The following is a 12,046-nucleotide window of genomic DNA, read 5'->3' on the forward strand; positions in this document are numbered from 1 at the left end:
CACAGAGAGATCAGCTCAGTGCTTGGTGGCCACCTAGAGGGGTGGGAGGGAGATGCAAGAGGGAGGGGATATGGGGATATATGTATAGCCGATTCACTTTGTTATACAGCAGAAACTAACACAACATTGTAAAGCAATTATAATCCAATAAAGATGTTAAAAAAAAAACAAAAAAAAAAACTGGTTAGAGCTGACCAGGCCCAAGATGGTGGAAGATTTGACTCCCGGTAGACCTTGAGCTCATTATGCACTCATTGTAATATATTAGCATATGCTAAATGACACACCCACAGGCGCCATGACAGTTCCAAGGCTGACCATAAAAGGCCAAAATGTGGGCGGTGGCCCAACTCCTGGAAATCCCTGCCTCTTCCCCAAGAGTCTCTTTCCCAAGAGACTCTTTGCTCAAGAGTCCAGTACTGCAAGACAAGTGTTGGGTAAAAGGAAAGATAGCCTTACTGAGGAAGCCAGCAACCCTGGGGAGATGGTAGACTCATGTCACAAAGACCCAAACCCCCAGGTTTTGCTTGGGAAAAGAGGGAAAAGGGTTACGTGCAGGGGAGGGGTCAGTCTTCTATTTTCAGAGATGATTGTCTCCATCACGCGGTTCCAAGTAGCCGTCAGGTCTCGATTGTGGTTGGAACGTTATCTGACCCATAAATCTTTGGTCACTTAGTCCTGGAGAATAAGGAACAAGGGTGAAGTCTATAGAAAAACTAATCCTCAATCTCGATACACATCAAGCAGCAAGCAGTTTCTCCATCAGCGGCAAGCTAAGCTAAGCTAATGGTAGAAGTCAGGCATAGTAATAATTAAGAAATATATTGGGGAGAATTCCCTGTTAGTCCAGTGGTTAGGACTACATGGTTCCACTGTCGGGGTCATGGGTTTGATCCCTGGTCGGGGAACTAAGATCCCACCAGCCTTGTGGTGTGGCAAAAAAAGGAGAAAGAAATAGATTTGGAACAATGCTGAGTTGCTGACAGTCCCTAGTTACAGTCTCATTTCCTCAGTTACAATCCCCACTGCCGGATTTTCTTTCCATGTCTAGGGAAAAGGGGTGAAGACGTCTCTGTAACTTCAAGCTGAGCATGGGCGACGAAGGATTCTTAGAGTGGAAGGATCTGACATGGTGTAAGAAATATTCTTTGGTTCCCTTACGTGCCTGTTCAGATTCCAAAAGAGGCATCTCATTACTAACGTTTTAAGTAACTGTTTTGCAAAGAGCTGGCGTGCCAGTTATGATCCCTTGACTAGAAGATAAAATCCCAACTTAAGGATTCCTTCAAGCATTGACCTAATCCCAGAGGGAATCCAAGAAAATAGGTTCATAAACCAATCCCATCCACCTTGAAATAGGGGAGTATGGTGGGCTAAGATCTGTTGGAGCCAGGTTGTGTCACCGTCATCTTGATTGTTTTAAGCACAGTTAATCTTCAACTCCAGGGTCAGTTTTTTCCCATTCTCTTGAGGCCAGTTCTTGGAATTGTGCTAGCCATAGATTCAGTGCTGCTCAAGACAGAGCAGCTCATGTCATGGCTACAGTCTGGTCATCATGCAGTTAGCTTTTTCCCTCTGGTGGCAGTTATAGTATCTGCAACACAGCTCAGGAATGTGCATCAGACACTGTGCCCTTCAGGGAGGAACTGAAGATTCTGTGACTCTATTGTCCTAATCATTAACTGCTTGAGCCTGCTCCTCTGTGACTCAACAGGAGACAAGGGACATGGAGGGGCTTTTTGTACCTGGGAGGGCCCCTCAGGGTCCTGCTTGGTTTCTAGAGGCCATGGGCTAAGTGACATGCCTCTCCAGCAGCAGCGTCTGGGGCTTCAGGGAACCACCAAATAAAGGCTTACAGCGTAACAGGGGACACAGCTGAATCTGGGGTTAATTCCCGTGTTGTTGGGGGCAGGGCGGAGAAGGGATGGAAGAGGCCACACTGTGGGCGCTGGGAGACTGTTAAAATGCAGTGAAACCCAGTGGCAAGGCTGAAATGGCCTCCCAGGCCGGACTGCCATGTTTCCAGAACATTTTCCTAGAGCAGGCCTGGCACCCCGATGCGCAGGTCACCAAGAAGGCGCAGGCCCTGGACGCACACTCGCACCTCGCTGCCCGCCTCCCCTCGCCCCACACCCCACCCCTGGCGCCGGCTCCGCTTCCTTCCAGTCTCGCTTGCAAATTCAGGTGCGCCTGGAATTTACACCCACTCACTCCTGCGAGGGCAGGAACCCCCCTCCTGACCCTGAACTTCTGTTTGGACTACCTGCTTCCTCGCCTTTCCCTCCCACCCGCTGAGACACACCCTTCTCGACCACCTGAGTCTGCCTGGGGCGGAGCACGGGCTCAACACACCTTTCTTGGAAAACCAAAGATGAAAGCAAATTTCGGGAAATAAAACTTTTCAATAAAACATCAAACGCCTTGGGAGACCCATACGTGGTGTTCAGGTTTTCCCGATTACAGCAATACTTTCCACCACTCCTCCAACTTGGAATCACCACCCCGTTAAGAGTAATTGGTTTGCTCTTTTTTTCTTCTTTCTTTCAAAGAGTAAATCTGATCTTTTTAACTCGAAACTAATGATAGAGACATTAGGGCTAATTAACAACAGTTTTACAAGAATGGCCTTTTCCATTTTCTCTTTGTTTGGCTTCACCGCCTCTCACCTCCACCCCCGAGTGTTTCGGCATTGTAATGCGCACGGGCCTCCGCCTCCCCGCCCACCGGAGGGCTGTCCCCGCCACCCAGGGGCTTGTGGCTGAGGAAGGAGAATCTCCCTGAAGGTTTTATTCAAAGCGTTTATTAGGACCGACCTGTCTGAGGAACGCCCCAGTTTCTTCCGGCATCCTGGCTCCTGCTTCTGAGACCTTCTGCGGAGACCATATTTCTCATCTGGGATATTTTTCTCCTTAAATGCCCATTTTTCACTTCAAGAAATTAACGTTTTCCTTTGGGTGTTTTGGCAATGACTGTGAATTAAAGCCAGCCTAATATCTTTTTCTTTCTAAATTGTTAGGAGCCATGGACCAAAGAAAGATGGAGCGCTTTTCTTCCAGGTATGAACCAATCTTGAGTGTGAGCTTTTGATTACTAGTTTCCCAGCTTAGGAAACATGTCCTACACCTCTCTGTTGTTTGACTTCATCTCGTTCAAACCTTAAAGAGCTGCCAACAGTGCTGCTGTTTTTCCAAAAGACCTGGAACTTAAAGTTGCATCCACCTTTGCTATTGGCTTTTAACATCTTCAAACAGGTCACTGGCTCTGCCTCTGAAATGACTAGTGTTTTCCTACTCTCTTGTTAGAAAAGGTCAATATTACAACGAAATTAAGAATCTGCTTCTGAGAAGGTTAAAGGTATAGGCAGGTTTTCAATGTTTGGGAACCGTTAAGAATAATGGGAAATTTTTTTAAACCTTGAACATCTTTTAAATGACTGGTTTAAATGAAATAGTTTGTAAAATGGAATTCATAAATTACATAGAATGTCATCCAGGCATTTAAAATTCCTATATGAAAACTATATGCAGGAGAAAAAAACATGTGAAATAGAACATAAAAGATTTATACCTACTTAAAATTATGTGCGTATGAGGACACAGCCTAAGAAGTAATAACACGTATTGGAAAGAGCTGGAGATTAGGTGGACTTTATTCTCATCATCTTTCTTTGTGTTGTTACGTGAATTAGTCAGCCATTTTAAAAGAAAGGAAAAAGAAAAAAAGGAAAGTGGTGCTCTACAATTTCTCCCTAGCGGTCTGTGGTCCTGTGATGAGAAGACCCAGGTGTTAATTCAAAGGGATTTTATTTGCTTTGTTTTGCTAATGGAGGTCTGATTTCCTCTTCCTAGTATGATTTTGATCCTGGCCTTTTCCAGAGCATTTGAACTGGGATTAGTCACTGGTAAGAGACTTTGCTTTTTTGATCACTAGCAATTTTCACGTGGCCTGAAATACAGACGCAAGGAGTTAATTTTGTCATTCAGGATTGGGCCACTGTGAACTTGCCCGCCCATCACAGGGAGACCTGGCCTTCAGAGACGATGGCCTTCAGTCCCGGGAGGAGCCTGCAATTCGTCATCGGCCTTCCCAGTTTGTACCATCCATGGGAATCCAGAACAGTAAGGTGTACCTGCCTTAGATCTACAGTGCGGTATTGCTATCCTGGTTCTTCACGTGTTTCCTGAGTATCTTTTAGACCCTCTTTCACCTAAGACAGTGGGCACCTGGTTCTGGAGCTGGGCAGATGAATAGTTGGACTGGTTTTGATTCTGGGGGCCAGAGAGGCATTGTGTACTTCACCTCCGCAGAATGCAGTTTCCCTCACCTGATCCCACTTCATGCTGGGGACTCCAGGTACCACCACTGGCTTATGCATGAAAAAAGATTTCTCTGATCAAAAGCACAGGTAGCCAAAGGAACACTAAAAAGGAGAGTCTTATTCTGTTAGGTTTACAATGTTTATAGACATCTGTCAACACTTGGGGAGATTAAGTCCTTACCGTCATATTAACCTTGGTTAACGGGAACTCAGTTTTTCAATCCTTCCACCCTCTCAGCCACTTTTCTTACATTTCAGGTAAGGAGCTAAACAGAACCTGCTGTCTGAATGGGGGAACCTGCATGCTGGGGTCCTTTTGTGCCTGCCCCCCCTCTTTCTATGGACGGAACTGTGAGCATGACATGCGCAAAGAGTAAGCCACTGAAACGGGCTGGGGGTGGAGAGGAGAGGGAAGGAGAGGTGGGGATTTAAACTCCGCATGTCCGTTCATCCTCAGGAACTGTGGATCTGTGCCCCATGACACCTGGCTGCCCAGAAAGTGTTCCATGTGTAAATGCTGGCACGGCCAGTTCCGCTGCTTTCCTCAGCCTTTCCTACCTGGTTGTGGTAAGCAAAGGGTTGCCCCTTTTGCCCTCTCAGGTTAGTTAGTTGCCTGTGGACACTTAATTAACAGGGTCTCTCCTCTTACCTCATGGCTTGCTGAAGACTGGCAGCCAGAGCTCTCCCTGTAAAAGCATCAAGGACTCCAGATGGGATGGTCGCCCTGGTGTCCTTGATATTTACTTCCTCAATATGTGGCCAGTCGTGCTGCCTTTCAGGTGGAGAGTTATTTCAAGTCTATTTGACATTCTACAGTATGTGAAATTCTATAGAGGCAAATAAACAAGAAAAGACTTGGCCTCTTAAACACGAAGAGACACTCTCTGGCGTTCCTTTCTTTGGGCAGGGAGACCCAGACAGGCTCCAGGGGGGCAGCTCAGTGCCCACCCCACAGCAGGGTTGGGGGCACCCAACTCCAATTATTGCCCTTAAATTCCACCAGAGGAACTGACCCCACTCTCCTTTCTTAGGAAATTCTTCAGGGATCCTAAAAGGCCCCTCTAGGGCGCCCCCTGGTGATTGGTCTCATAACCCTTTCACCTCATTGATTTTTACTGATTTGAGGAAAACAATGACAAGGGCAGGGACCTAGAAGAGAACAAGAGGAGAGGGTTTGCTCCCTACCCCAACCTGAGCCAGATTTCTAGGGCCACCTTAGTTCAGAGACCTCTCCTACTTCTGACCCTGCATGTGTCAGAAATTGAAAATGTTCAACAAATTGAAAATGAAAACAAATGCTTCCTTGAGTACAACATGGGACCCCAATCCAGGCAGGGATTGTCTTTTCCTTTTGCATTGGGTATCAGGCCCAGGATAGGTGACTGGAAGGTGTGGGTGGAATGGCTGGATAGGTGGGGACCATATTTTCTCCCTGGAACTCGGGACGCAAAATGTGCTGTCTCCTTAGCATCAGAGCCTAACCAAGTTCTGCCACACGCCAGCAATTATAGGCGTCACCGGCTGGGGTAGGTTACCAGGTGTGAGAGCATGTATCCAGGGAAGATCAAGTTAACAGTTTGTCGCAATATTTTCTCAGGGGAGTCTAAGTGCACATAATCGGTACTGTTGATCCCATAAGCACATCGTACTCATCAAATCTTGGGCCCTAACTGCTTTTGGGTTCGTGTAGATGTGCCACGTGTTTGCCAACAGGATAAAGTGCCCGAGGGATTTCCTTTAATGACCAAGTGTCTCTACCTTCCAGATGGCCATGTGATGGATGAGCACCTCACAGCTTCCGGGACTCCAGAATTAGCGCTGTCTGCATGTGCTTTTATGCTACCTGGCATCTGCCTTGCTATACAAAGTTATTATTAACCCACATTTGTGTGCAGCATTTGCCATGCAGCTTTCATGACCTTTAAAGGCTGTCTCTCCAATGTCCCAACTGAGAGATGATCATTTGTTAGTAGTCTTGAAATTGTGAATAGATTTCCCTATGGTCCCTAACATTTCCTTAAAGTACCAACTACTTTCCTTTTCCCTGCCCTCTCCAAAAAACTACTTAAAAAAAAAAAATGCCATATCTTGTTCCCAAGTCCTGTGTTTCTTGATACATGTAACTCTACCAAGGGCTTATTAATAGTTTCTTTTAAACAATTGAATTCTATCTACAGATTATTAAAGGTTACTCCCAATGTGGAACTGAGCATAAAGCATTGAATAGAGTTGTGATCAGAATCAATTAAGATAGTATCTTAAGGGTTTCCCTGGTGGCGCAGTGGTTAAGAATCCACCTGCCAATGCAGGCGACACGGGTTCGAGCCCTGGTCCTGGAAGATCCCACGTGCCGCAGAGCAACTAAGCCTGTGCGCCACAACTACTGAGCCCAGGTGCCACAAGTACTGAAGCCCGCACGCCTAGTACCCGGGCTCCGCAACAAGAGAAGCCACCGCAACGAGAGGCCTGCGCACCGCAACAAAGACCCAATGCAGCCAAAAATAAAATAAAATAAATTAATTTTTTAAAAAGTATCTTGAAAATGAAAGGAAAGGAAGCATTTGTAAGGGGAGCAAAGGAGAAGGGAGGGGGCAGACATCAGAGGTGAGAGACAGGATGCTGGAGTAATGGAAATGTGTGTGTATCCCTGGGAGACTAGGTAGAAAAGTGGGAGCAAATGAGAAATTTGAGAAAATAAAATGCATTACTTGATTGATCAGATGGTACAGAGAAGCAGATTAAAAAGCTTAAGTTGAAGGGCAAGTTTCTATCATCAGTAGGAAGCTGTATAAGACGAGGACACCTGTTTTCTCAAGGATTTGGAAAGAGAATAAAGTCCTTGAAAAAAAATTATATCTAAATTCCCTCAATGTATTATTAAGAGTGCTTAATACATTATGATTTCTCCATACTATGCAATTATTTTAACAGTGGTAAAAGAGAAAATGTTCACAATATATTTAGTTGTAAGCCAGGTGATAAAACTATACATTGTAAAGCCCATTTTGAAAATATGTATCTGGTCTGCCCAGTAAAAGTGGGAAGTACGTTGACCAATGTGTGAACTGTGGTTATTTCTAGGTGGTGGGATTTTTTCCTCTGCACTTCTCTGTTTTCCACGGTGAGGGCGTATATTTGTTTTCATATGGAACGAGATGACTACAACAGGCTTAAAACTGAGGAATCTGGAAGCGCCAAGAGCTCAGAGTGGTGCCCAGTTTTGTTTCTGGCTTTAGTGTGTGTGTTCTGCTGTGAGGGACAAGATTTGCTTCCGTTATTTATGTACTGCTGGATCCACGGAAAATTCCAAATGAGTGGAATTTTTTTTCAATGTCCTATGACAGAAGGTGAAAATGGGATAGGCAGGGAAGCAGTGAGGGATACCCCAGAGAGCTCAGAGCGTGAGGGTGGGCCGCCCAGTGGGGAGGGCTGTTCTGTTCACTTACTGGCAGTGGGGCCCAGTTTCCCAGTTTGAACCGGGTTAGTCCCTACACCACAGTGTTGTTAGAATGAAGTGAACAAAATAAAACACTAGCACAAAAAGTTTCTCAACAAATGTCACATTTCTTCTCTTTCTACCTTCCTATTGACCACAAAGTAGTGTAAAACATTTTTTAGCCCAGAAATAGAAAAAAAATTTTAAACAGAAAAAAACAGAGTATTGAAAGAAGGCTTCTCATTTGCATGCAACTCCTGTAATCCCTAACCACACTGTGGGCAAGGCTGGACCGTGTTTTCCAAAGTTGGGCATTCACACTCTACCTTATAAGGGCCACATCACCTGTGCTTAATTGTTTTCTTTACATCAACTCATTTGTGTATTGCAGTAAAATATACATAACATAAAACTTATCGTTTCAACCACTTTTAAGTATAAAGTTCAGTGGCATTACGTATATTCACATTGTTGGGCAACTATCACCACCATCCATTTCCACAACTTTTTCATCTTTTCAAACTGAAACTCATTAAACACTAACTCCCCATTCCTCCTCCCCACAACCCCTGGCAAGCACTAGTCTACCTTCTGGGTCCAAGAATTTATTCTAGACACTTCACATAAGTAGAGTTGTGTATATCCTTTTGCGACCGGTCTATTTCACTTAGCATACTGTTTTCAGGTTCATCTATGTTGTAGCATGTGTCAGAACTTCATTCCTTTTTTTTTTTTTTTTTTTTGGTGGTACGCAGGCCTCACTGTTGTAGCCTCTCCCGTTGCGGAGCACAGGCTCCGGACGCGCAGGCTCAGTGGCCATGGCTCACGGGCCTAGCCGCTCCGCGGCATGTGGGATCCTCCCGGACCGGGGCACGAACCCGTGTCCCCTGCATAGGCAGGCGGACTCCCAACCACTGTGCCACCAGGGAAGCCCCTCTTACGTGGTTTTGATTTGCATTTCCCTAATGACTGGTGATGTTGAACATCGATCCACTTAAGTGCTTTTTACTCGTCCCAAACAATAGCATTTGTGAAGCCCTGGATAATTTATACCAGTCTTGAAATTAAAAAAAATAATAACGTTCACCTGTATGCCATCTAAAATCATGAACCAGAGGTACATTTTGGGAAATGGTGTGCAAGGAGATGCAAAAGACTCTAGATTCCACCCTCAAAAGCCTTATAGGGGCTTCCCTCGTGGCGCAGTGGTTGGGAGTCCACCTGCCGATGCACGGGACATGGGTTCGTGCCCCGGTCCGGGAAGATCCCACATGCCGCAGAGCGGCTGGGCCCGTGAGCCATGGCCGCTGAGCCTGCGCGTCCGGAGCCTGTGCTCCGCAACAGGAGAGGCCACAACAGTGAGAGGCCCGCGTAACGCAAAAAAAAAAAAAGAAAAAGACAAGGGAGAGATTATCTATTGTAATTCCAAATCACTCCAGTTTGTTTTTATTTGGAAAAAGAAAAAAAAAGCCATGATAAATCATGTAATCAATGTCAATCAGAAAAACTGACATTATTATAGGATTTACCAGACTAGCCCATCAAAATAAAACCCATGTGTATGAAAAGAAAATCAAATCTTGTTTGGTATTGTGAAAAGTAAGATGTTCATTTTCCTATAGTACTTGGATATTTGGATAAAGGGTGTTTCCCCCTCTAAAGTGTGTCCCGGTTGTACAAATGCATCAGTTATAAACAGAAATGTCAACAGTCCCACCAGACAAAAGATGGTTAGATCCTTTGCATAAGACCCTTGCCTTGAAGCTTCGGCTCTCTCTCCACTCACAGTTGCTGAGTCTTGGCTCCATCTCTGTCAGCACAGGCACAGCCTAGCCAAAGGTCAGTGTCACCCCCACGTCCAAGAATCCTCCGTCTCTGGGCAGGGGAAGGAGGAGGGAAGTCCACAAAGGGAGATAAGACTAACTGCTTTGTAACTCCATGAGCCCCTAAAAGCCCCAAGTGAGAAGCATCAGGCGATTGCAACTGGTGATGTGCCCTCCAGCCCGGGAAATGCATGGAAGCTTATTCTTTTCTCTGCAAGAGTCACTCAGAGGAGCTCTTTGGGGCTAGTTCTGAATTCAGCTGTGCCTCATCTCACTTCTTAGGAGAGGGAATAACAGCTGCCCGGTGTGCGCTGGCCTGCAGGGCAAGCAAGCACACCTAGTGTGCAGAGCTGGAAAGACTGCACCTTCTCCCCATATGGCCATGTTACCAGTCCCCAGCCTCCTTCCAACTTGAAACTGCTAGGTGGGCAGACCTGACTGATGTTCTTTGAGATGGATGTGGCCCTTCCCTTGGCGTCTGTCAATCACTGGGGCAGGTGCTCTCACTGGGAAGCAAGTTGTTCCAACAGCCCATTGAAAAATGGCCAAAAGGAGGTTCAGAGCCAAAGGTAGCTCAATAGATACATACATACACCCATTCAAGCGTGCTCCTGGAGATCATGTAGCGGCTCGGATAACTTTTTTGAAGGTCCAGTTTCCCCTTTGGACCTGGAAGAAATCAAGGGAGCCCTTTCCTGGCACACAGGGAGAAAAGCCTCCTTCTTGGGTGGGGCCTCTGCTGGGAAGAGGAGGAGTGGTGAGAAAGAAGGGCCTTTATACAGGATGGAGAAGAGCAGGAAACCGCAGACACACCTTTTCAGGCTGCCAAGAGCTGGCCATCCAAACTTTGGTCTTTTTCCCAACACAGTGGGTTTGGACTCTGACAGCCTAAAAGCAAGTCTCAGCCCCGCCCATTGCTAGCAAGTTGCCTTAAAGGCCTGTGCCTCCACGTGCTGTGGACAGAATGAGGGCCTGGGCAGTCTGTTCATCGTTGTCCCCGTGGTACTTGTGCCAGCATGTAAGCGGTGCTCAAGAAATGTTTTGGAAGGGAGTGGGGGAGGTCCTACCACCATGCTTCCCATTAATCACCTCTTTTCCTATAAGTCTCTTCCAAATATTTCCCCTGGGCTGCCTTGCTGCAGCGTGTGCTGAACACTCCTTGCCAAACCACAGGGCAGTGCTGAGCACGTGGCCTGGTTCTAAAGCAATGGCTTTAGAAAGTAGGCAGATTAAAGGGGGGAAAGTGGCAGGGGGGTGGTGGTGGGATGAACTGGGAGATTGGGATTGACATATATACACTAATATGTATAAAATGGATAACTAGTAAGAACCTGCTATATAAAAAATAAATTAAAAAAATTCAAAAAAAAAAAAAGAAAATAGGCAGATTAGGTTCTCATTTTAATTGGATTATTAAGAGGGTTGTATCCCTTTCTACTTTCCTTCCTTTTGTTTATTCTTCTGCAGTTGTTTTGGCAAAACATTTGAATTCAACCCCCACAGAACAGTGCTGAGTAACTTGAGTTCACACCTCAGGGCAACTCATTCAGCTCCCAGCGCCCTTCTGCTCCACTCCTGAGCCAGACACGCGGCGTGGCAGGAGGTGGCCAGGCTCACCCAAGCCTTTCTTTGCCCCGCCTCCACCTCGGGAGACATTTGGATTAAAATCTAATAGCTGATTTCCCTGAATATGTCAAGGGTAGCTCACTCTTTGTTGCTCTTGTCTGAAAACAATGTTTGCACCTGCCCAAGGTGGTGGCCCCAGCAGGTAGAGGGGTTCATCCTTCCCCAAGGTGAGGGCAAAGACCAGGCCCACCTCCTGGCTCCCAGGCTGGAGGCAGGAGGAACAGCAGCTGCCTGGGACTCCACTCTCTGTCCCAGCTGCCCTCTTCTGACCCACCAGGATAGCAGCCCTGTGTCCCGGCGTCTGAAAGCCCAGGCATTTCCTCCCTGAACTCAGCACCCCAACTGTGGGCTCCCCCATTTTGACGTGAATGGGGGTCCCCTCAATGAGGGCTCACCCTCACCATTTGGGGCCCCACTGAGAGGTTTTCTTTTCAGAGACCCCTGACCTCTCTAAGGTCACCCCTCCCAACACCTTCCATCACAAGGTCTTTCTCATCCTAGTGTTGGTTCATTGTCATCATACTTACTTGTGTGTTGTCTGTGTCACTCCACAAGGACAGGGATTTGAGTTCCATGAGGCTGAGGTCTCCTGTGCTTTGTTCACTGCTGTATCTAGAAAAATGCTTAGCACATAGTAATGTAACCAAGCAGTACATTATGGGGCCTTCCCAGTACAGACCCCCACCATGTCCTCCACCTGCCTCTTGTTTGCAGTAAAACTTTAGGCTCCCAGGCCCTCCCCGAGTTCCAAAGAATAAATTTAATCAGAGAAGTGAGAAAATGCAGAAACAAAGGAAAACAGTCAAGCAAGACAAAATAATAATAGTTTAGCCATTAAACAGT

General features: G+C 46.4%; 1 protein-coding gene across 1 annotated transcript; it reads left to right on the top strand.

Moving 5' to 3' along the window:
• Nucleotides 1-3,021: 3,021 nt before the first annotated feature.
• CRIPTO (cripto, EGF-CFC family member) lies at nucleotides 3,022-6,196 on the top strand. The gene is made up of 6 exons (XM_060021417.1): nucleotides 3,022-3,056; nucleotides 3,849-3,901; nucleotides 3,984-4,118; nucleotides 4,577-4,691; nucleotides 4,776-4,885; nucleotides 6,084-6,196. Exons 1-6 carry the CDS (start codon nucleotides 3,022-3,024, stop codon nucleotides 6,194-6,196), a joined length of 561 nt encoding a protein of 186 aa, XP_059877400.1.
• The last annotated feature ends 5,850 nt before the right edge of the window (nucleotides 6,197-12,046 follow it).

This window comes from Delphinus delphis, chromosome 10 (assembly GCF_949987515.2).
Source record: "Delphinus delphis chromosome 10, mDelDel1.2, whole genome shotgun sequence".
Lineage (NCBI taxonomy): Eukaryota > Metazoa > Chordata > Mammalia > Artiodactyla > Delphinidae > Delphinus > Delphinus delphis.

What these genes read in the sequence shown, in the direction of transcription:
- CRIPTO (XM_060021417.1), top strand. Translation starts at nt 3,022, where the DNA reads ATGGACCAAAGAAAGATGGAGCGCTTTTCTTCCAG. An exon ending in ATGGAGCGCTTTTCTTCCAG is followed by an intron (nt 3,057 to 3,848) that starts GTATGAACCAAT and finishes TCCTCTTCCTAG; the next exon opens with TATGATTTTGATCCTGGCCT. An exon ending in GCCTTTCCTACCTGGTTGTG is followed by an intron (nt 4,886 to 6,083) that starts GTAAGCAAAGGG and finishes TCTACCTTCCAG; the next exon opens with ATGGCCATGTGATGGATGAG.